The sequence below is a fragment of the Camelus dromedarius genome, chromosome 18 (genome assembly GCF_036321535.1).
Source record: "Camelus dromedarius isolate mCamDro1 chromosome 18, mCamDro1.pat, whole genome shotgun sequence".
Classification (NCBI taxonomy): domain Eukaryota; kingdom Metazoa; phylum Chordata; class Mammalia; order Artiodactyla; family Camelidae; genus Camelus; species Camelus dromedarius.
This window is the reverse complement of record NC_087453.1, coordinates 9,649,896-9,674,503: the sequence shown is the minus strand read 5'-3', so window position 1 is coordinate 9,674,503 and position 24,608 is coordinate 9,649,896. Positions and strand designations below refer to the sequence as shown.

Sequence of the window (24,608 nt, the reverse complement as noted above, 5' to 3'; positions counted from 1 at the left end):
CACTCTCATTGCCTCTCTTTCTCCTCACCTTCTCTCCTCTCACCCCATCACCACCTCTCCTCCCTTTCACCTCCTTTCTTCTATCCTTCACTTCCCCTCCTACCTCCACCCACCTCTACTCACCTCCCCACCTTTCCCTATTCCTTCCTCCACTCTCAAGGCCCCCTTCCTCGCCCACCCGGCATCGCCCCGCCCCTAGCAGTAGGCCCCGCCCCGCCTGGGGTCACGGGGTCGACGGACGCGCGGCGGCCGTAGCAGCCCTGCCAGTCACGTGGTCACGTGACGCGCTCCAACATGGCGGCGCCGTGGGGCCGCGGCGTCGCTTCCTGACGGGGCGGCGCGGACGGACGCCGGGACGCCGGGCCCGCAGCCTCGCTTGCCCGTTCGCTCGCGCCGCCCGCCCGCGGGGCCGCCAGCCCCCGCCAGGGCCGGGGCCATGCAGGAGAGCCAGACCAAGAGCATGTTCGTGTCCCGGGCCCTGGAGAAGATCCTAGCCGACAAGGAGGTGAAGCGGCCACAGCACTCCCAGCTGCGCAGGGCCTGCCAGGTGGCGCTCGGTGGGTGAGCCGCCCCGGCCCGGCCCCGCGCCGGCCTCCCCATGCCGGCCGTTACCCTACCCGGCCTCAGGCCGGCCTCTTGAGCGCCGCTTCCCCTCCACCCCGAATCCCACCCTCCCGGCCTCCTCATTACTCCTCTGGGGAAACTGATGCCCTGGCAGCTCGGGACTGGCCCAAGGTCACCTGGCAAGTTGGTGACAGCGTAGGCTGGCTGTCCAGCCTCGTAGCCCAGGGCTCTTGCCACGACTTCTTGCTGTCCTGCTTCCTGGTTCCTCCCCTCACCACCCTCAGAAGCAGCAGCTTTTGCCCTAAGTTTTTTCTTTACGTGGGTTCTGCTGGTTGGAGTTCCCCTTTGCGAGCAGAGCAAGTGGGAAGAGCCGCCCAGCTGGTTTAGGGCTACACCTGAGGCCTACTTTGGAAGTGCTCAGTTAGTGAATGTTTTCCTTTCATTTGGGGATCTCCCGTAAGTCCCTCCAGGAGGGACTGCACCTCCCAGGTATTGTAGTGTGCAGGAGCTCTGCTCGTTCCGGGCGGTCCACTGAAATAGAGGGCCTGTGAGGGCAGATACTTGTCTGTTTTATTCACCGCTGGATCCTCTGCGTGTGCAACAGCGCCTAGCACACAGTAGATGCTGACTGAATGGACCCACAGACTATAGGAGAGAACTCTTGATTCATAGCTCCTTAAAGCCTTGGCAGTTGATTCCAGCATCAACATCCAATCTTTTAGTTTCAGTCATTCAACAAGTATTTATCAAATGCCCGCTGCGTACCAGGAATGGTGATTGGCACCAAGGATACAGTGGGGAACAAGACAGACAAGGTATTTGCCCTTAGGGAGTTTATACTCAGGGAGACAAAATAAGTAAATTTAAAAATTAGACAATTTTGAATACTAATAAATACTTTTGTAAAAGTAACTTTTTAATAATTAATTTACTTTTGTAAAAAACTTTTTGTAAAAGAGCAAGATGTGATACAGAGGGCTTGAGGACTACTTTTTATAGGGTTATGAAGAAGTAATCTTTTCTGAGAAGGTGACATTTGAGCCAAGTACTGAAAGACAGGAAGTATCCACCGTGTGGAATTCCAGGGGAAGAGAGTTCTATGCGGTGAGGATCAATACATTTGACCAGAATTGGCTTCAAGTTACTTTAGCACCCCAGTGCCTTTGGTTTGAAATCCATAAATAGACCTGTTTTCCCTAACAAGTCACCAGGTAAATGGAAAGTTTGGTTTTCCGTGACAGAGTTTGAGGTTACCATCACCTTTCTCCCTTCATTTGGTGCAAGGTACTCTGGGACTCTTGGGGCCTAGGAATGAGTTTGTGAACTTTACACTTTTCTGGGAGGAATCCTCTGGCTTTCATCAGATTCTCAGGAGAGTCTGAGGCTCCCTCAAGGATCAAGAACTATTGATGGCAAAGGTTGTTGCTTAGATAACCCGGAAACACATGCTAGACCTGTGAATTCAGGATCAAGTGGAGGGATTTACTGAGATTTAGGTTTGTAAAGCTTTTTTATTCATAAAACCAAGACTAACTGTTGGATATTGTTTTATCTGGAATGTAGGATAAGCACTACAAAGTAGTATGTTAGGCAAAAGCCTGATACTTAACAACTCCACTTTGAAATCTGCCTGGATTCTATCCTCTCAGTGTTACTTTAAGAGCATTGTTGCAGAAGTTTCAGAATAGTTATTTGGCAGAAAAGTTTTCATTTCCCCCTTTAGAAAACTTAATATCAAATTTTCACCAAATTGTATTTCACATTGTTGGAACCTACTTATAAAATTGTCATGTAAGTCATAAAGGGTCATAACATTGAGAACTTACTAGGTAATTTTGCATCATACATCAACATCTTTGTTGAGAAGATTTTTCCCAAATTGTGGAATGCATATTCAGTGTTTTAGTAGTGAACTGTAAGAAATAGCCTACACTGAAAATATAAATTCTCCATTAAAAACATTTTTCTTGTCAAACAACACAGACAAGTTAAATAAAATATCCCATATAATGTTATTTGAAAAAAAAAAAAGGGAATAGCCTGTAAAGGAACTAATTGGACCAGAGGTTAATTGAATAGCAGATTGGTATTGTGGTTCATCATCATCAGATTGATTAATAGGAGCTATTATAAGGGAACCTGTGTAAAGTATTGCATTAAACTGAGCATCTTTAAAAAATTTTTTTAAAATAGTACTTGTGTGTCATTGCTGTTAAATAAAAATGACTGTTTTTACTTATAAACAGAAGAAAACATATAGCAAAGTATCTGGTGATGTTTCGCTCTGCATCACAAGGCCCAGTTCTGTGTCCAGTAAGAGGAGCTGAGAGGAGCCTGGGTACAAGAAGGGTTACGTTATGGCTGGTGTTTTAGAGCTTACCGTGTGTAGATTACCACTCATTTTGATAAGAGGAAGTGTAAACGGCCTCTCAGAGTTGTAATGCTTGAATAATAGGAGCATTTACAGGAAATAGCTTCTGTGACATTCCACCAGTTGTAGCATATTAGGGGGAGGGGACCAGGGATGCACTGGGCTGTACCGGGTAGGAGTTGGGAGTGTCCTCTCTGGACTCAAGACTGCCTGGGTTCAAATTCCTTGCCTTCCACTTGCTGTCTGTGATCTTGGACAACTCTTATGCCTTCCTCATAGGGTGGTTATACAGCTGAAGTTAATTGAAGTTAACGTGCAATAAACTTGGCATGTATAAAGTAGGTGCTCTGTGAAGGCTTGCTGCTGTTACTTATTTTTATTACTTTAAGCTGGGACAAACCATAGACACTGTAAGTGCTCTGGCTTGACATTCTTAACCGACGTTGGTTCCTCGTATAGGGATGACTTAACTGCTGTATTTGGTTTGTAGATACAATAAATAAGGATGTAATTACATGACTAAAAGGCTTTGTTTATTGGAGTATTAACTTGCTAAGCTCAATGAAGACAAGGGTTGTACCTTGTAAAAGCAGTGATGATTAGGCTGGAATAGATTTGGAGTAATAATCTTGAACCTTTCAGCTCTCCAGTTGGGGCACATAATTACATTTTTAAACCTCACTTTCATAACCATCTTATTTAAGAGCCATTTTCTCCCATGATTTCATTTAAGTTACATTTCTGGTCTTAAACTGTATGAAATTTGGAGGCTTGACAAGAATAATCTGAGTGTTTTTAAATTGGGTATGGAAAAATTTGGAGGTCTGGAAAACTTTAACTAAATTGTTCTAACAGTACTTCTCATATATGATAAGATACGCAACATCTTATTTAATAATTTAATACCCACAAAATGCTAAGTAAGGGCTGAGTGCCCTGTAATTGCTAGCTGTCATTAAACATACCTATGTTTTTCATACGAAATTGAGTGGCTTTAAAAAGTCACTTATTTCTTAGAGCAGTTTTAGGTTCACAGCAAAATTGCACGGGAGGTGCAGAGAATTCCTATATACCTCTGCCCCCACACATCTGTGGCCTCTCCGTTATCAGCATCCCTCACCAGAGGGGTATGTTTGTTATAATGACGAACCTAACGTTGGTGCGTCATTATCACCCATGAGTGACTTTTTAAAATCACATATTATATAATAACTGTATGGTATCTACCATGTACTAAGTATTTCTGTGTTCCAGGCGCAGTGCCGTTTGCTTTACACGTGGTTTAGTTCTTACTATTATTATCCTCATTGAGGCCTTAGAGAAGTTGGCTGACATAACTCAGCCAATAAGCAACGGAGCTGGGGTGTGAACGCGGACAGTCTGACTCCAGAGCCCAAGATCTTAACCATGACTGTCATGCTGTGTTGCTTCTCCATATGAAAGTTTTTGCATTGTATATAAAATACTCAGAGAAGTCATAAACGGTCATTATACCGCAGGGCAGTTTCTATGCAGTGAAGTTTTGGTGAAGTTTCAGTAAGTGAAGCATTCAGTAAGTGAAGAGACCATATTTTTTGTAGTTGAATTTTGAGATGTAGTATTTGACAGCCTTTAATTAAAAAGATTACAGCTTTTTTTTTCTGCAGCTTTTTACTGCATATGTCTTTGGCTTAACGTAGGGACTAACAGTAAGAAAGAAATGAGGATAAAGAGCTGATTTCCTATAAATTTCATTTGAGTTAAGTCTTTCTGATTTATGACCTCCCTCTTCATCAGCAGTAACTCCCTCTTACTCATTCTGGAGTTGTGACATGTAACTGATGTCCGTCCTTGAGTACAGCAGGCAGAGGGAAACCAAGACTCAGAGCAGCTTGCCCACAGCTGCACAACCAGGTGGGAGACAGCTGTAACATGTAGTTGCTGTATAAATCATAAAATCCACTTTGAGATTTGCTACTCTGACTGGTTCGTATATGGGATTTAGAGACACGTGAGTGATCTTAGCTTGAGCTGATTGGTGGCACAATGGAGGTGGAAACCAGAAGGTGGAGTGGCTTGAGGCATGAGTGAGAGGCGAGCAGACAGTGAGCACACACCTCCTTCCCAAAGTTTGGCTGTGCTGTGAAGAGGCGGAGGGAGATGTGGATCATGGGAACTTTTTGGTTTTCTTCTTTTTCTTTCTTTAAATGTGGAGAAGCCTTGAACTTGTTTAAATGTCATTGGGAAGAAGCCCATTGAGGGAGTACATTCATAAGTTTAGTTATATATTAACTTACAGAAAACATACACATGTCTGTATAATATATGGTAAATTGTTTATTTCCTCAGTATAATGTTGTTCTTCTAACTTTGATGTGTTGAAAATAACTATTCTCACCATTAGGAAGAACCTAAAGTGCAACTTTTGAAAAATATCAAAGATATCCCTAAATTGTCATAAAGTAAGGCTTTCAGTTGAAATACAGAACAAAACCTTTAATGTTAGCAAATTCTGTCATTTTCATGACAGATTCTGTTTGTGAGTGCTGTAGATTATGAAAGTGTTGAGAAATACTAGTACTCGGGACCCTGACATTACTTTTTGTTGAAAAGCTTTAGAGTGATTCCTCAGGAGAAGGTCATCTGTCTAGAAGCAGCACTAAAAATTGCATGTGGTTATCGAAAAACATTTATTTATTGGATTGGCAGAAAAATCCATTGGGAGCTTATTGATTAGTCTTGTGACCCTGGACTAATAGCTTCTTGGAGCCTTGGTTTCCTGGGATGAGAAAGGTAGTAAGGCCTGTGTCACAGGATTATTATGAGGGTTAGGTGAACTAATGCAGGAAAGGGATTGACGCAGTACCTGGCACCTGACAAGTGACCGACTGAAATTCAGAGGCATTGGTTTTCCCGTATTGAAAGGAGAAGGAACTGAATGCTTGTTCTTCTCTGCCTCCCTCGTGGGTTGGTTTATGGACGTTTTTGCTGGTCTCTGACATTTTGACACTGGCGAGGCAAGTGGTTGGAAGAATTTAGAGCTCAGTCCGGCACTTGTAAACCTCAGGGGAGACCCTGTAAGCAGTGCTGGGGAAAACAGTAAGACCATTCTTTATGGAAAAGAGCGAACTTGTGAGAACGTGTGCTTAATGAGCAAGTACATGGTGGCTCCTGTGTAAATAGCTCAGGACTGTGTTTAGTTCTTACCATTTTCACCAGGCTTCGGGGGCCTGCCAGGAAAATACTTGACTTTCTTTCCAGCAAGCTTATCTTAGAAAATACTTAAATGTTTGCTAATTCATTCCTGGAGTCTTCCTGTAAGAAGCTTCTTTGGGTATACTGTCTTGGTTGTAAATGAGTCTTTTAGCCTTTTTTAAATTAGGTATTTCATTAGGTTTTATAGCTTTGTGGGGAGAATGGCCTTCTTGTGCTAGGACATAAAATTCTTAAATTTTCCCTCAGTCCTAAGGAGTAGTCAGTGCATACTTGTTCTCTATATAGTCTTTTTGTCTGTTGACTAAACCAGGCTGACATGTATTCAAAAGATACTTATTTGGGTGGCATACCTGGTGTCATGATACAAGGGAAATAAAACAAAGATCCTGTTCTTGTGGAGTTTGCAGTTAATGGGGAAGAAGGGCACTGTTCAAATGATCATGTCCTCTGAGACCTACTACCAACCTGACAGGTTCTGTGAAGGAGAGAAACGTGGTCTCAGAAGGGGAGTGAACAAAAAGATGAGGAAAAGCTTCCCTGAGGAAGTCTTGAGAGCAGAGTGATAAATAAGATTAAGTCGGTTAGGGTGAGAGGCATTTTGGCAGCATGGGGACATGGCAAGCATATACAAAGGCCCTGTGGCAGAGAGGAATGCAACCGTTAAGGAAACTAAAAGATACAACTGCTTGTGAATCTAGAGTTACCTCAAATTTTTAAAAAGGTTTTAATAATAATAATTAAAAAAAAAAAAAGAAACTAGAAGAGGCTGCTATGTGGTTGGAGCATGGTAAATGAAGGGGGAGAGTATTTGGGGCTAAGGTGGGAGCGATAGGCCAGGGACCCTCCTTGGAAGACATTGGAGATGATGGTGAGGAGCTTGCTTTTTAGACCAAAAGCAGTGAGATAACACTAAAGAGCTCTAAACAGGGAAGAAGATGATGGGATGGCAAGGTTTGTATTTTGGAAAAATCACTTGAGCCATTTTGTTCAGAACATCTTAGAGGAAAACCAGAGGGACTGCCCAGGGTCATTGAGGAGGCATGTACCGTCATCCAGGGAAGAGATGTTGATGGCCTGGACTTAGAGCAGTGCCAGTGGAAATAGAGCAAAGTGAATGTCTTTCCCATTTGTCTAGAAGGTAAAGCTAACAAAACCTGGTGATGAATTGGGTAAGAACATGAGAAAGAGAATCAATAAGGCTGTTGAGTTTTTGACTCACCCAACTGGATGGATGAGTTCTTTAAGATGGGAGTGGGAAGACCATCTGGGGAGAGGTGGGTGGAGGAGGTTGATCTGAGCTGGGACTTGGATGTGTTCAGTTGCACCTGCCTTTGAGCATCCAGTTGGACAGGTGGAGTAGGAACTGGATGGATGTATGAGCCTGATGTTCATGGCAGGCCTGCACTGGAAATCCAGATTTGGGAGTCATCAGAGCTCAGGTGGGAATTGAAGGTGCAGGTGAGGATGAGAAGACCTGGGGAGAGAGTGTACAGAGAAGGAAAGGCAAGGAAGCTTGGGCCTGAGGAACCCCGGCCTGCCTGGCTGGGCAGAGGAGGCTGCGTCTGCCAAGGAAAGGGAGGAGAGATGGCGCAAGAAGCAGAGGGCAGATGAGAATATGTGCTCATGAAACCAGAAGTAGAGAACATTTCAGGGAGGGTGAGGTCAGAAAAGTGAAATGCTGCAGGGAGTTCAGGTCATGTGGAGACGGGAAACATGCCCATCAGATTTAGAGACATGTGGGTCATGGGTGACCTTAGCTTGAGCTGTTTTGATGGTGCAATGAAGGTGAAAACCAGACTGGAATGGGCTGGGGCATGTGTGGGAGGTGAGGAAATAGACGGTGAGCACACACAACTCTTCCACAAGGTTTGGCTGGGGCGGGAAGGGGAAGGGAGAAAGATGGATCATGGGAGTTTTGGGCTTTATTTTTTCCTTTGTTAAAAGATAGAAGAGACTTGAACTTGTTCAAATGTCATTGGGAAGGGAGCCAGTGGAAGGAGAGGTTAAATAATGCCAGAAAGAGACAGTTTATTCCTTCAACAAATGTTGAGTGCCTGCTCTGGGCTGAGGAATTCCTGGATGCTGGAAATTCAGCAGTGAACAGAGCAGACCAAAGTCTGTTGTCACAGAGTTTATATTCTGCTGAGTGAGATGGATAAGAGAACTGATAAAAGTATGTCAAGGATGGTAAATACTGTGACTGAAGATTAGAAAAATCAGTATAATATGAAATAAAGCAGGTAGGGGATACAGAATCACATGGAGGGATAGGGTGGCAGTTTTAGGTGTCAAGGGCAGGCCTTCTGAAGAGATGACCTTTGAACAGTCATCGGAAGGAAGTGAGGGAGCAAGTCTTGTGGATATCAGGCGAGGGCATTCCAAGCAGCCAAATAGCAAGAGCAAAGGTCCTGAAACAGGAACACACAACAGGTAAGCTGGGGGCAGGGTGAAGTGAGATCAGGGGGACAACAGAGGACCAGATCTTTTAGAGGCTTAGAGGCCAAGGTCAAGATTGAGGATTTTACTCAGTGTGAGATGGGAAGCCAGTGGGGTGTTGAGCAAAGGAGCAGATGTTACCAGATTTACATTATAATGGTTACAGATCATCTGTTTTGAGCAGATGTAATCTGATTTACATTTTTAAGGGAATCCCTCTGACTGCTGTGTAGAGAAAGATGTAAGATGGGTGGAAGGGTAAGCGCTGAAGCAGTGAGACAGGTTAAGGAGGCTGTTGGTCCAGATGGGAGAGGATGGTGGCATAGCCTGGTGTAGTGGGGATGGCACAGCGTGGTGAGAAGTGATCAGATTCTAGGTGGTGCGGAGAGCGTAAGTTCTTCGGAAGGCAGGTGGGGATGGGAGACTGCAGAGGTGGAGGGATTGGGCACTGTTTTCTAGCAGGAGAGAGCGTGAAAAGGAAATGTATCAAAATGCTAACTGTGGTTCTCAAGCTAGTAGGGTTAACAGGTGATTTTTTCATTTTCTTCTTAGTGTATATTTCTGTATTACCTAGCTTCTCTTTAGTGAGCACCTGTTACTTCTAAAGTCGGGGAAATAGTCTCCTTAGAGTTTACATTTATATTTATGTGACAATGTGAGGCAAATCTTATCTTAAATTCACATACTTAAAATAGATATTCCCCTTCTGCCTGTAATAACAATATTAGTAATAATTTTGCTGAGTTTTTACAATGTTCTAAGCATACTAAACTCTTTTAATGCGCTCTCTTCTGCTAGGAACAGTTGGTGTCCAATGCCTCTCGTCCTCTCTCTTTTGCAGGGTGGGTGCAGAAGTGGGTCAGTTTTTCGATTGGCTAACAGGAAGTTGAGGGGGTCTCCTTGTGGTGTCTTCTAATTCCTGCATGAAATAGGAGGCTGTTCTATCTATTGTAAGTAAAGAGGAATGTTGGTGATTAAGAGAGAGACGGGGTATTTGAGGAGAGTAGAGAAGTGTGCAGTAGTCTTTGTGGAGAGTTAGAGAAGGGGGGCTTAACTGGCAGTATTCAGGGTGCCATTGTGGTTGGTGATTAGGGCCTTTGTAGACTCACTAGCTTGCCCTGTGGTCAGAGATCTGGTCGTTAGGTGGAGGCAGTCGGAAGGAGATGGTCATATAATTTAACTTGGGGTTTTGCCAGAAGTTAAGACTAAAGGTCAGAGGGAGTCAAGCCTGTTGTTTTCCTGTCATTCAGGTAACAGTCTTGCTCGGGGGGATCCATCCTGGAAAATGAAGAAAGTGGAAAGCTGGCAAGTTGGCTTTGTTGAGTCTGACAGGCCAAAGAAGGGTCCTTCTTCTGGAGCTGTTAGTAGGTCAGCTGGAAGGAAAGAAGGCTGTGGGCAGAGAACAGGCAGGAGCTGGAAGTGGCACAGTTCCAAATGGAAACAAGATTCGGTGTGCCCAGCCACACCAGGCTGCCTCTGAGCGGAGGAGGAGATCAGGGGAGGGAGAGCTGGAGGAACTGAGGGCAGCGTTGTTTTGCATATTAGGGAGGAGTGTTGTAGATCAGGTGTGTCAGGGGCAGTTGAAGGTTCGAAGGGATGTGGTGGGACTTTGGGGGAGTTGACTAGTGATGGCATTGTCGAGGTTGGTGATGGTCCCTGTTGGACTCAGCTTGGGAGTGGAGCAGGGAATGTGAGCCCGTGCCAAAGTCATTGAAGAAAGGGGAGGTGTGACCCGAGAGGTTTGTGAATGACAATGATGCCCAGAAAGGATTTCCCCAGGAGTGAGCTGCCCCGCCCCGCCCCACCGGGTCTCTCACCTTTCCAGCCTGCTCATTTATTGCTGCTAATTGCCCAGTTGGTGGTTAGGAAAGCAATGCCTGTTAAATGTGGAGCAATAAACTGGAGCAGGTATGCCTCACCATCTGCTCCGCTTCCTTCACCCCTCCCTCCTTTTCCTTCTCACTGTCAGGGGGCTCTCGAGTATTGGCTCTGGAGCAGACGGTTGGGGTGTAATCCTGCAGTAGCACTTCCGGGCTGTGACTGTGGGCAGGGGACTTCCCCTCTCTGTGCCCAGTTTACACACCAGTATACAGTTATGAGAGGAGTGCTGTTGTCCTCCTGAGTTGTAAGGAGGACCAAACAGGCACCTGCCCCTGGTGAATGTTAGCTATTATGATGATGATTTGTGTTCCACTAATTTCTTCTTTCCCTTGGCTCTGTTTGGTTCCACTGATGGGACTAGAGATTTTGCACTATTGCTGACTCCTGTTTTAAGATAAGATCAAGAGAACTGACAATTATTTACCACCTGTGTCTGCCTGCCACTGCCTTAGCCATTAATACCTTGGGTTTGTCAAGAGAATTAACCTGCATCCAGCTGCCTGGTTATAGTCTCTGGAGCGTATGGGGCTCCTTTTTATCATCCTTATTTTTTTTAGAGTAGGAAATCGAGTTTTAGGGAGGTTTAATAACCCACCTGGCATCATTCAGCTAACATATGTCCATGCCAGGACTTGAACCTAGTTCTCTCTGAATTTCCAACCTGTTTCCTGTCTTTTACCGCTCCAGGCTGTGTGAGGCGTTCTTTGCCCCATGCTGCACACCTTTTCCCTGTTCTTTTTTCTGCCTCTTTCTAATGGGAAAAAAATTGTATTATCCAAATATATCTAGAAGCCAACTGTTAGGGGAGACCATGTGAAACTACTGTCTGACCACTTCCAGCTTTTGTGTGGTTCCTACTGATACATCTCTCTGCCTCGACTGTTCGCAGTAGCCTCTTGATGGGCCCAGGTTGTAAATAGGTGCCCTGAGGCCGGATGGGGCTCAGAGAGTAAGTAGGACCAGCACCAGTGCTTCCAACTATGGTCTCAGCATTCACACTTTGAATCGGTGACAGCAGAACCAGCATTTACATTGTTCCGCATTTATAGGTTGTAGAGTAATTCTGCGTGCTTATTTGAGAGCCCTGGTACCCAAGAGGTTACGAACACGGTCCCTGGGGCCTAATTTCCTGGGTTCAAGTCCCAGCTCCACCTCTTACTAGCTTGTAACCTCTCTGGATCTTGTTTCTTCATCTGTAAAATTTAGCAGAGTTTGGCCTGGAGCCCTGGTCCTCTGGCTCCTTAGTTGCTCTTTGCTCTTTGGCCAAGCAACGTTTAGTTTGTATAAAACGTGGATGTTTTGTCTTCACTGTGCTGGGCATAGTCCTTAAAAGCTACTTTTATCCCCTGCAGTTACTTTTCTGCAACCATTGAAGTACTTTCTCCTTGATTCTTCCCTGTCCCTTGAAGCAAAGGTTGCAAACTGGAGTCCAAGGTCAGGGCAGCCTGCAAACCAGTTTTATTTGAGCGCAGTATTTCTTTAAATCATTGAAATTGCTTTGAATTATAGTTGGAGCTTTCACTTAAAATCCAGATTCTGACTTCTGGAAAGATCAGAACAGGCACCTCCGGGCTCAGTCAGCTGGCACTGAGACTCTGCTGGGGCGCCCCTTGTCCTGTTGGGTGGGGAAGGGGACCTCCCTGCCCCCGATGTCTTAACGCCCATCCATGTTTCTTTGGGAGGTTCCCTCCCTGGCCTCAGTAGGCCTTTGCTTTTATTACCCTCGGTGCCTCAGTGAGCACGTAGCAGTCCTGGTGATTGATTCACTGATCAGTGGGTTGGCACCCATGGCATTCCAAAACAGACTATTTTAGAGCTCAGAGGCCAGCAGACTCTCTCAAAGGCCTAATTGCTTCAGATACACTTAACATCTAAACTTAACTCTGATAAGGTGACATGGTTGGAGGAAAACCTTACATTTAAGACCAGGCAGCAGTGCCCCTTCTGCACGTCACAGAGTGACAGGTGATATTACCACCAAGCAGAGCCTTGACGTTCTGCATGTTGATTTCTGCAAGCTGAAAGCTTGGCCACCAGCCTCCCAGGCTGGATTTCCCGAGCCACTCCCGCAGCCTGGGGCCTCAGCTAGAAGCCAGAGCTGCTTCCTTAGTGAATTCTTGTCCTTGAAGGGCAGGAACCATGCCACAGAGCTCTCTTTAGGAGACAGTCACAGGCCTTATGGTCCATGAGCAGAATGTTTGGGATTAGTCATCTGGGTGTGTCTCCTGTTTTCTTACACATGTATAGTAAGAGCACATGGAAAGATGGGCTTGAAGGTTAAAGTTGCTGCCTCTAGTGAGTCCAGTTACTCGTTTTTTCATTTCCTAAGGGTCAGTCTAGAATGGAGTTGTCCAGGAAAAGGAAATTTTCACTTCTAGAACTGTGTTCTGGGGCGGCTAGAATAACTAATGCCATGTGCAAACTAGTGGCTTTCAAGAGACTGTGTAAAGAATGCTGGCCTTTTGGGGGTTATCTGAATACATGGCATTCAGCTCGACCCGCTTCATTGGCCTGCTCTGGTAATATGGTGAGCCCGCCAGCCTGACACGTAGGGACATGTCGGGAAGTTAGGCATGTTTAGATGGGATGTTCTTGTGTCCATGGCACAGAATCTTGTTCTCCTGGACGTAAGACTCTCTCTCTGAGATTGTGATTTTTGAGTATTGACACTGTTTCCATAACCATAACCTACATGGTAAAAGTTTTTAAATTAATTTTAATTCATAAAAATTACATATGCCTTAGCATAACAATATGAATGTACTTAATGCCACTGAACTATACACTAAAAAATGGCTAAGATGGTAAATTTTATGTTATGCATATTTACTACAGTTTTTGTAAGTGCTAAAGAAAAAGTATATATATCATAGAAAATGTGGAAAAGAGAAAAAAAACTCGTCATCCCCTTACTTAGATAGCTTTCAATAGTTTGTTGTATTTTTCTGTGGATACACAGTTGAGATGTTATTGTATTACCATAATATTGAGTTAGCTATCGTTAACATACATTTTGCAAATGGAACGTGGACTGTGGGGTCAAAATGCCTGGGTTTCGATCCTGGCTCCTAGTTCCTGACGTGTAGCAGGAGACAAGTTACCAAACCTTTCTTTGCCTTGGTTTCCTCATCTACACCAGTGGTTCTCAGCAGGGGCAGTTTTGCCCCAGGGGACCCCGCAGCACATAGTAACTGCTATGGAAATGGTTGCTGTTATTAATGATGTTGTCATCATTTTTATCACCTCATATCAGCATTTCTTTACTTAAAAATCTTCATAAACATTCTTTTTAATAGTTTCAGAGTATCTTTTGGTAAAAGTTTTCTTTTATATCCATATTGCATGCTCCTAACATGCCTTTCCTTTCTTCCCCACCAGATGAAATTAAAGCAGAAATAGAAAAGCAGAGGTAAGCTGGGGCACTTTCTCCTTGCTGAGTGCAGTATGAAGGGAGCAGCCTTGGCTGTGGGAGCCGCATTCTCTGCATGTTTTCTCGAATTTCTGATCCTCGGGGTCTCCTAGCACCGCACTGGGCACACGGCATGACCCTGTATGTGTCTGAACTGATACCAGGTTACTGGCTCAATAATTGCATATTTGGAGGAAAGGATAAGGAAGGTCAAGTTAATGCTGTTGTACCTTTTATTGACATAAGGGGCACAGCCCTTGTCTCCTGTATGTCCTGCTTCCTTAGGCAGGAAGACAGATTGTCCTGTTAAGTGGCTGCTCCTTGTCTTCGTAGTAATGCAGCCAGTGAGTCACGTTTCAGAAATACAGCTCTGACATGGCAGATGCCAGGATTCAGTCCAGGATGCTGACGATACAGCTTGTTAATCCGAGACCTTGTTCTCTGCATGTGGCACTTTGGTGTTTTTTGCTAAAGCATGTGTTTCAACTTTTCATTGTCTAGCCGCATAGGTGCAGTTTGCAGGCACTTTTAATTAAATGATTGCACGTGGGATGAGAAGTTAGCGTGAGGTGTAGGAAAAGCAAGCCCTCTTTTTGTTTGTTTGTTTGTTTTTTTCATTTCCCCTCTCTGGCCATCTCTTGTTTTTTTCCTAGGCTTGGTGCCGCTGCACCACCAAAGGCAAACTTCATCGAAGCTGACAAGTATTTCCTTCCATTTGAACTAGCTTGCCAGTCCAAGTCCCCACGGGTGGTCAGCACATCCCTCGACTGCTTGCAGGTACCATATTTCAACTTGATAGTATAAAGGATGTTCTCTCAAGCCACAGGTGTCCTTACACTGGTGCTGTGTCAGTGACCCCCTGGTACTCAGAATGCTTTTAGGGGTGATGGAGAAAGGTGCATTCCAGCCTTTCCTTCTGAGGTCTTCTGAGGGAGGGAAGAATGAGGGGTCTGACCTCTTTATCTAAAAAAGAATTTATTTCTCTAGAAGTATTTTGTTGACCTCTCTTATGTATGTTTTCCTAAATGAAACCTTTAGCATTGATTGGAATATTTGGTACATACACGGGCACGTAACGTATTTTTATGCAACTTCTTTATTGATGGCATTCATAACATTATATTCATAACATCAAGCAGAGCGATATAGTCAACTCTTGTTCTTTGTGGTAATGGTCTGTACTGTCGCTGTGAACACTGAATTAGCAAATGCTGGGCCATTGTTCCTAGAAGAAATACAGTTAGGTTCCTGCGAGCCCTTGGTCACAACATGTTCATCAACTCATCAGAATATAACTTTATTCCTTGTGTGTTTCTGTTTAAAGGCACTTTATTTAATATATATTGTTGATTTGTTAGCACTGAATTCATGGTCAACAGCACTGCCGCATGCCTGAACAAAGCTTATCCCACGCCATTTCTCTGTTGGACACGTCCTTCTGCCTTCTTGCTCTTAGGAACACTAGACAGCACTATGGTTGGGGGCCATTTTAAATGGCGAAATCACCAGCGAAAAGGACAAAAATGTGAAGAATGTGGCACCAAATAGATAGCAAAAAAAACACTGCTTACAGTGTGAGAGGTGAAACAAGAAGGCAGAGTCTCCTTATTCCACGGGGCATTGGTGGTTCAGTGGTAGAACTCACACCTCCCAGAGTCTCCTTATTCAACCTCGTCTGGAACCTTGTGCATCAAGTGATTTAATTCAAATTTTTCACTGCCCAGCGGTGACTGCAAATGACTGCAGAAGCATCCCAACTATTGATTTAGGGCTTACAATAAATTTTAGTGAGTGGGCGCATTTGCAAATACAGAATCTGCAAATAATGAGGATCCACTGTATTTGGGGCCACAAGCAACCTTGTTGTAAATTAGTTTTTTACTGATGGAGAAGCAGGAGTGGAGAAGTTGGGGTGACTTGTCCAATAGTGTGCAGAAGTGAGGGACAGAAACAGGACTACAATTTGGGTTTCTTCATTCCTGCTTGTATTTTTTCTTCAGATCTACTCCTGAGACTTCTGGTTACTTCAAAGAATATTTATTTTTAACCCCAGTGGGCAACCTACATCAAGAGAAAAGAGCTTGATAAATTTTTTAAAATACATTGAAGAGATCCACAGTTTACCAGTACTTTGTAGAACAGGGTTAGTGAATAGATTCTGTGTTATTACTGCTTAGAAGCTGTATTGAAAAAAATACCTGGAACCTTGTCTGAATTTCTTGAGGAAGTGCCATGATTGATTGGTTATGTCTGCTGAGGCACAGGGCTGCCAAGTGGCGGTGGGCATGCCACATTTTTGGCATCTCTAGTCTAATATTTACTCTATTAATCTTTCTTCTTTGATGTATCTATACTTGAAAATTGATGACAGTTTCTTCACAGAAGCAGCTCTTCCAAATGAAAAGCCGTTTTCTCATTCAGTATAATTCTGTCCAGATTGTCCTATGTGAAGCATGTCATGAGCCAAGAATGTTTAAATGGCAGGCGCAAATCCTACTTCTATCCTAAAATATTTGTTGCTGTGAACATTTTCTGAGGGAATTTGGCATAACTTTAATTTTAGTTGTTTCGTCCTCTTGTTAAGGTTTAGTTTGGAAGTGGGTGCTGATAGTTGAGATTATTGACGTACTGAACAGTGGCTCACATATCGAGTGCTCAGCCTGTGCTGGGCCCTGTGCTAAGTGCTTTATCCCCATCAGCGTGTTTAATCTTCCCAACAACTGTCTGAGGTTCTTGCTCTTATCCCCATTTAGAATCAATGAAACTGAGGCTTAGAGAATAAAATGGCCAGCGCTGTCAGGTTCCCCTGGCCAGGCAGTGATGAGGTTGGGTGGGTTTCTAGGACTTGTTTTCTAGTCTCTGTTCCTAATCAGGGATCCTTAAACTACAGCCATGAGCCAAATCTGGCCTGCTGCCTGCTTTGGTAAACACAGTTTTATTGGAACACAGCTATCTTAACCTGTTCAGGCTGATACAAGAGAATACCACAGACTGGGCGGTTTAAACAAGACACATTTATTGTCCACAGTTCTGGAGGCTGGGGAGTCCAAGATAAGGTGCCAGCTGTCTAAATTCCCGGTGGCCTTCTTCCTGGTTTGTAGACCACCAGAGTCTCAATGTGACCTCATGCGGCAGAGCAGGCTAGCTGTCCGGTCTGCTCTTACAGGGCATTAGTCCCGTCGTGAAGACCCCACCCTCTTGACCGCACCTACACTTAATCACACCCTAAAGGCCCCCACCTTTTAATGCCATCATATTGAGGGTTAGGATCTCGGCGTAGGAACTGGGGAAGCACAGACCTTCAGTCCGTAGCAGCAGCCGTGCCCTGTCGTTAATGTGTTATCAGTGGCTGCTTTCCAGCTACTACCACGGCTGAGTTGAAGAGTTGGAATGGAAACCTGCAAAGCCTAAATATTTAGCACGTGCTCCTCTACAGAAAAAGGTTGCTGACGTCCACTGTTAACTATTACCCCGTAGTTCTGTCCTCTTTAAGTAAAAATATGCTGTGTTTTCCTGGAAATAGTCCGTTTCTGGAACTCTGTGTACATGTGAGTCTGATTTCTGATGGAAACATTGACATCCTGGTTTACTTCAGCAGCTTGAGTGAAGTACCTGTCCCGAGGGTTATGGCCCATGATTAGCTTTCTTTTTTTCTTTCAAGAATGGAGGTTCTCCATAATTTAGTAGGTACACGTGGATTTCTTTGGTTAGTGTACAGAATGCAGAATATGTTGTCCTTTTTATGACATTGGAGAGTGGCTGGGTGCTCCCTGGAATACTGAATGAAAAAAAATTCATTTCCTCTTGGGGTTTATCCTTGCAGAGCCTGTTTGGCTGGCCTTTCCCAGTGTGGGTAAGGTCACTTCTGCCTTGGAAATGGAGGGCCAGCATCTAGGGGTAACGGTTGATTTTGGCAGTATTGAAGCCAGCTGCAGTCGCGTCCATATTGTGCCCTGGGCGTTTTCAGGCGTCCCTCTCTGAGCTTGGAGAGGTGATGGGGTGCTTGCCGGTTTGGTTTGCCCTGAGCAGAGCTTAGAATTCCCTCCCCCACAGGGAGAAGCCTAGAGCCTTCCCTTGCTTCTCGCTTCTCCCGAGTGATAAAGACTGTCTGTGTTCCTTTCCTTCATCACCTGGTCTCCACATACCTCCCCAAGGCCAGGAAAAGTGTAGGGGAAAGAGGGTTGGTTCAGTCTTGTCTAAACTAGTGAGTGATCTCCAAGTTTTTCTGGGCACATATCAATAATAAAAAGTATTTTTGAGACTATCCTCTCAGAGTATTCATTATTCTTTAATTAGAAGACTCCTGTTATTAAATTACATACATTATAAAACGTATAAAAATAGACCTTTTAAAAGGATAAGATTAAAAAAATAGATCAAATTAAAATTCTGATATTTTCTTTCTATATCCCAGTGAAGGCTGTAGGAAATCACTGGTCTAAGCCATCATATTTATACCACGAGCGTTATCCTTTAGCTCTTATTTCTAAAAGACTTTGGAGTCTTTAATGCACATTTTAAAATCTGTTTGTAATAACATAAGCTGTCCATGACTACGTTCTCTGTTAAATTTTCTTTTAGAACTTTGCAGATAAGGCTGAAGTCCTGTGGACCACTAGCCCTAAACCCAGTTTGCCTGTTTAGGTGTATAGTTTTCCTTCTTTCTTTCTTTCTCTCTTTTTTTTTTTTTGTTTGTTTGTTTGTTTTTTAACATAAATAATACCACTTGTACAAATTTTTCTGTGGCTTGGTTTTTCCAACAGTGGTTTTTAATGTCTATTAGAATACTGCATGCAAATATGGGGCATTCCTTTTGACTGATACGATATGTTACGCCACCGTTTTACTTACCCCTTCCCCTGTAGAGGGGCATTGACAAGTAGGGTCACAGTGAGCATCCCGGCGCAAGCCGTCTCCTGGACACAGGTGTCCGTGAGCCAGCTCCCCTAAGGTCTCCCTCCTCTGCCCTTTCCCCATCCCCGCTTTGCATCGGCCAGAGACAGGCAGGAACTTCTCCTCTCCACCTCTGTCAGTCCCCCAGAGTCCAAGCCACCACCATCTCCTGGGCAGCTGAGGTGGCCTCCTCACGGGTCCCCCCTTCCACGCCTGTGGCCCTTCAGCCTGTTCTCCACTCAGGAGAAGGACTTAGAAATGTATCCCAGTTCCTGTTCATCCTTTGCTCAAACCTGCCAGTAGTTTCTGCCTCACACGCTGTGCAGTACACTTCCCTCAAATGAGCTTGCCAAGCACACTCATGCCCCCGGACCTCTGATATGTTTCCAGGCTGTTTTCTATGCATTTACGAAAATACTTATTCATGCACAAATTGTTTCTGTTTTCCAAAAATGAGATAACGCTATGCATTATCACTGCAACTTGCTTTAAAAAAAAAAAGTTTTTGGCTTTGGTCTCCCCCCACCCCACCCCCTGCTGCCCCCAAGGCTATAAACTCCACGAAAACAGGACTGTCTTGCTGTTGTAACCCCAATTTCTGGCATAAGGAAGGGTGAGAAGGAAGAACTTAGAAAGACCCACCGGACACAGGAACTGTGCTTTCTTCTGGCCCTGTCTCACTACACAGACAAGGGAGTAAAATTACACTTTAAACCCTTTTCTATTTGAATGGTAACGTGCCTTTTAAGGAGTGCACAGAGTGGGGAATACTTCCAATGTATTTTCATATTTGAATTAAACACCAGGAATTCACCTCCATCTTTGCTTTGCACCATCATTGTTGGGTTCTGTGTGGCCTACTTTTCAATATTCACATTTTAGGAGTTCGTAGACCATCCTACTCATAACCCACTGCTCAAAACACACTTGAGTCCTATAGGAATAAGGAGTGAGCAGTGTCCAAAACCAGAGCTCATTTACCAAGTAGCCAGCGCTACCCTGACAGAAGCCTGCACATGTGGCCACAGTGAGAGGGGATGCGGTAAAGGGCATCCTGACTTGTTTTTCAAAAGGACACTTGAACCCCTCTCCATCCTGGCCTGGAGCTCTCTGGGCTGAGGCTTGGACAGCTCATTCCTGCAGTGTCACACTTATGCTCCCAGCCACTGTTTCTCAGTCTGGTTTTCCTTCTCATTGAATGGCAGCGCTCGCGAGGCTAATGATGGGGAAAGCCCTTGAGAAACAGCATCAGGGCTCAGCAGGGCTGTGGGTCTTCCTGTCGCGGTGTGGCGGCACCGTGGGTCGCCTCAGGAGCTGTGTCGCTTTGTGCAGGAAGAGGCAAGAATGTGACACACCAGAAACCAAAAAGATAAAGAACAGGGCAGTGTTTGTGATAGACACTGGAAGCAGAGGCTTCCTTTGTATCCTCGACGTCCAGAGGGGTTGTAGCAGATGAGAGGTTCTTTCATCTGGTCACCCATCAGAATAGCCTGGATAGCTTGGGGAAAAACCTCGGCTCCCAGGCTCCACCCCGTAGGCTCTGGTAGAGTAGGTCTATGTTGAGGCGCAGAAATCTATAAGGAGTGCCCTCGGGTGACTCTGAATCTCAGCCTGGCTTAGCCACCATCCTGACCTTTGAGTTCACTCCCGCCTCTCAGATTCTCCAGGGTAAAATCCAGGTCATGAGTGAGGTGGCCCAGGCAGATGGCCCCTGTCCAAACTGACCTGTCACCTGACTGAGAAGGCACAGCCCAAGCAGCCACTCGTCTCTTTAGCCACATGGGTGACATGCAGTTTGATAATGTAGGTGCAGAATTCAGTTAGTGTTTTTCCTTTAATTTTTGGAATAGAAAATATACCGACATGATTCAAGATTCAAAAAGAATGAAAGCAAGCGCTACAAAAATGTCTTAGTCCCGCCCCTGCCCACACTGCTGCGCTCTCCCTGAGCTCAAGCAAAACGTATTATTAGTCTCTTATGTATCTCTCCGTTTGAAAAAAAAATACTTTTTTTAAACATCTTTGAGATGTAATTCACATGCATACAGTTCACCCATTTGAGACATACAGTTCAGTGATTTTCCTATATTGTCAGGGTTGCGCAGCCATCTCAGCAGTCTCATTACAGGCCATCTTTATCCTCAGAAAGAAGCCCCGTTTTGCTTAACAGCAGTCACTCCCCATTTCCCTCAAATCCCCCCAGCTCCAGGGAGCCGCCAACAACTCTGTCTCTGTGATGTATAGTTTCAACCCCTCCATTGTTTACACAAGTGGTTATGCACTGGGGGCTGTTCCACACGTGCCTTTTCCACTGGACATTCTTGCACTGTCACGAGGCCCTTCTGCCATCGAGAGTGAGGCGACGTGCTGCTCTCGGGGTGGCTGTGCCCGCCGCACCCCAGGGGAGCAGAGGGATCTGTGGCAACCGGAAGTTAAAGGCAGTGCTCACTGCCTGCCTTTTAGTGTCGTGGGCGGCCTCAGTGCTGGCCAGACACAAACTTCTCATCTCTGTTCTTTCTGTGTTTAGAAACTCATCGCATATGGACACATCACCGGCAACGCCCCCGACAGTGGAGCCCCCGGGAAGCGGCTGATTGACAGGATCGTTGAAACTATTTGCAATTGTTTTCAGGGCCCTCAGACGGATGAAGGAGTTCAGTTACAAATAATTAAGGTATTTCTGTCTGTCTGCCCGGTCTGGATTTTGAATGAGAAAGCTCATCCCCCTAGGGGTTTAGATTTCTAATTTACCATGTGTTAGTTGTCTCAGGAGGTGCTGAGCTGGAACAGAAAAATGTAAGCATCACTTAGATCTTTTGTTAAGTGTCAGAATTTATTAGCATGGTCTGAGACAGGAAGAGTGGAACCAGGTGTGGTTTCAAAGTAAACAGTTCCGCTAATAACTACACAAATTGCTGGTGAATTAAATTGACGTGAAATCCTCTGGTCTTTTCCCTTGAAATTCTAGATTTCTGGGCTGCCGTTTCTCAGCAGGTCCTTGTGTTGTTGCTTTCCTGCAATTTGCTCCTGTCCTCTTGTCCTCCTTTCCCATTTCCCTGTTGCATTTCTGCTGCCAAGAGTGGCTTGGAGTGGGGTGGTCTGTCTGTCTGTCTGTCAGAGTACAGATCAGGGTGGGTGTGGTCAACATTTCAAACCTTAAGTCCTGAATTTGCTTTGTGAGGGATGGCTTCGTGTTAGCCACACCTTGCCTAAAGCTCCCTTGAAAATCCACCAGGGAACTGGGAAACTGACTGCCTGCCCCCCACCCCATCAAATGTGTATATTTTATGATTAATATAGGTGAGATCAAGCTGGAGCATTTTTCCTCCTGAGAGGAGTGTCTGTATTTTTGGCTTTTTAAAGAGTAAGCGGGTAGAAAGCAACACAACTTAATTACTTCAGATAATTTGGATTTTATGAAGTCAATTATAATTTTTTATCTCAGAGCAGTAGGGAGTTGGCTCTTGGTACTAATCATCCAGTTTAATTTGCAGAGCCATCTTCTTAGACCAAATCAAGTAAAAACAGAGCCAAACCCTGTAGAAAAGTTTGGCTGTGATAGGATAGGTGGGGGGTTTGCTCCTGAAGGTGAAGATTGCGGGTTGTTGTTTTAGGCTCTCTTGACGGCAGTGACGTCCCCGCACATTGAAATTCATGAGGGCACGATCCTGCAGACGGTTCGGACATGTTATAATATCTATTTGGCCAGCAAAAATCTCATCAATCAAACCACTGCCAAGGCTACCCTTACTCAGATGCTGAACGTCATTTTCACCCGCATGGAAAACCAAGTGGTGAGTGGTAGCAATTTTCGGTTGCTGGGGCGGAATACCATCCCATACTGTGAACTGTTTCATGTGTGGCCTAGGTGCCTGGTGAAGATTCACTAGCATTTTAAAGTTTATCCCTTCCTCCTCTGCATTCTCTGTTTTTGTTCTTTAAAAAGCAGAGAGAGGATCTAGCATGGGTTTTGAAATTTGCATTCAGAATTTGCTTTGAATTTGTTGAAGGAATTTATTTCCTTTTTTAAATTCTCTCCGTTTGGAAATTTTTTATGCAACAAGCTGGTATATTTTCTGTTCCTTATCAAAACCCTAGAGCCATTTAGATTGAATCCCTTTTTTGTTGCCTTTCAGTTGCAGGAGGCCAGAGAATTAGAAAAACCAGTCCAGTCGAAACCCCAGTCCCCTGTGATCCAAGCTGCAGCCGTGTCCCCAAAGTTCAATCATCTGAAGCAGAGCCAGGCACAAAGCAAACCAACAACTCCTGAAAAGACGGAGGTAACCAATGGTGAGCATGCCACAAGTGCTTCTGGCAAAGTGAGCACGGAGAACGGAGATGCGCCCAGAGAAAGAGGCCCATCGCTGTCAGGTACAGCCCGTGCGCTGTCCCCATCCAGCTGGGACAGGGAGTCATCCTGTACCCAAGGGGCAGATGAAGGAGTTGTCTGATGTCATCGCAGGAAACCTCTGACAGCAGCTCTTCTATTTCTGGGCTTTCCCCTTGACTTCCCCTTTGCTTTTCTCTTACAAAACACAGCCAGCAAGGCCTGGTGTCTCAGGCCCCATGGGTACAGTTGGGTAGTTTTCTCTAGATAGTTCCTGGAATAGCTCTAGCTACTGCTGCTTAATTTCAGCTTCAGTGCCATGGGTTCAGCATGGAGCACTTGTCTCCCAGTAGTTAATCATTCGGGTGGGTAGTCGCTCAGTGTCAATCTTACCCTCCCAGAGGAGGACAAAGGCCTCATCTGTCATGTATCCATGGGCTCTCCCACTGCCCAGCAGTTAGTTGCTATTTATGGATGTTTGTGAAAGGATCTAGAAGGTGGGTGGGTGGGTGGATTCATAGAGAAACAGATATATAGATAGCTTTGTTTTCTTCTTCTGAGACCAAATACACTACTTGGTTTTGTGTGCTTTTTTAAATGAAAGAGACATTGCACACCTGATGAATAGTCTGAAAGTAAATAAAGCATGAAGCGTGAAGTCTTGGATTGAGTTGTCATAGAAGATTGTTTCTGAATGTTCACATCTCTCTCTAGGCAATTTGTATGAACCAGATCCTAAATTCATATACTTTTTTAAGAATATACCTTCTTCCCAAGTGATTCTGCCAAATAACTCTTCACTCTCACTGGTAGAAGTGCATACTTCTACGTGAAGTATCTGACCCACCTTTATAACTCATCTCATGTCTCCTTCTGCCCCATTATTAGTAATGACTTCTGTTGGTGGCCAGAGGGCCCCATAGTTCAGCAGCTTTTGTTCAACTGTAATTTATCAGAGTGCTTGGCGTCCAATGGGAACAGACCAGGTGTTGCTAGAATGTGGCTCTGTGTCAGTTCGCTGAAGGCAAAGATCAAAGGGAGTTGCCATTAGAACTGTGTATGTCTCAGGGTGAACATAGTTACTCAGTCCCGCTGTCTTGTGTCTTGGAAGGTGCTCAGAAACTCCTGCCCCCACCCTCTGTATCTGTTGTCACCTTTGCCTTATTAACTCTCAGGGCAAGGACCAGGCAGGTTTTTACTGTATTCCTTATCAGGCTGTGGCTAATCAATAATTATTAATATTTATGCACACTGTAATAAGCGTGGCTGTGCGGATGTGGAAACAGGTCTCTCTGAGCTGCATTAAAGTGCTTCGACTACAGTCCCTTTTATACCCGGCAGCCAAAGTGATCTCTTAAAAGCATGAATTAAATCACTACCCTCCTCTACTTAACCCCTTTGATAATTTCCCATCCTGTCCCACTCAGAGTGAAACCTACGCCCGCCCCATCCCCAGGGCTTCCAGGACCCTGTGTGGCCTGGCCCCTGCCCCCTGCCCATCTCTCTGTCCCCTTCTTACCCTTTCTTTCCCT

General features: G+C 44.9%; 1 protein-coding gene across 3 annotated transcripts in view; it reads left to right on the top strand.

Moving 5' to 3' along the window:
- Positions 1-337: 337 nt before the first annotated feature.
- The window catches only part of ARFGEF2 (ADP ribosylation factor guanine nucleotide exchange factor 2), an 84,190-nt gene continuing 59,919 nt past the window's right edge, over positions 338-24,608 (top strand). Inside the window, exons 1-6 of one of the 3 annotated variants that reach the window (XM_064497010.1) lie at positions 338-557; positions 13,826-13,856; positions 14,510-14,633; positions 21,277-21,423; positions 22,364-22,543; positions 22,886-23,120. In XM_064497010.1, the coding sequence (XP_064353080.1) occupies positions 437-557; positions 13,826-13,856; positions 14,510-14,633; positions 21,277-21,423; positions 22,364-22,543; positions 22,886-23,120 (838 nt within the window). In that variant the 5' untranslated portion in view covers positions 338-436. The remainder of the gene's footprint in view (positions 558-13,825; positions 13,857-14,509; positions 14,634-21,276; positions 21,424-22,363; positions 22,544-22,885; positions 23,121-24,608) is intronic. The other 2 variants (XM_010978636.3, XM_031433649.2) reach the window with 2 other exon arrangements.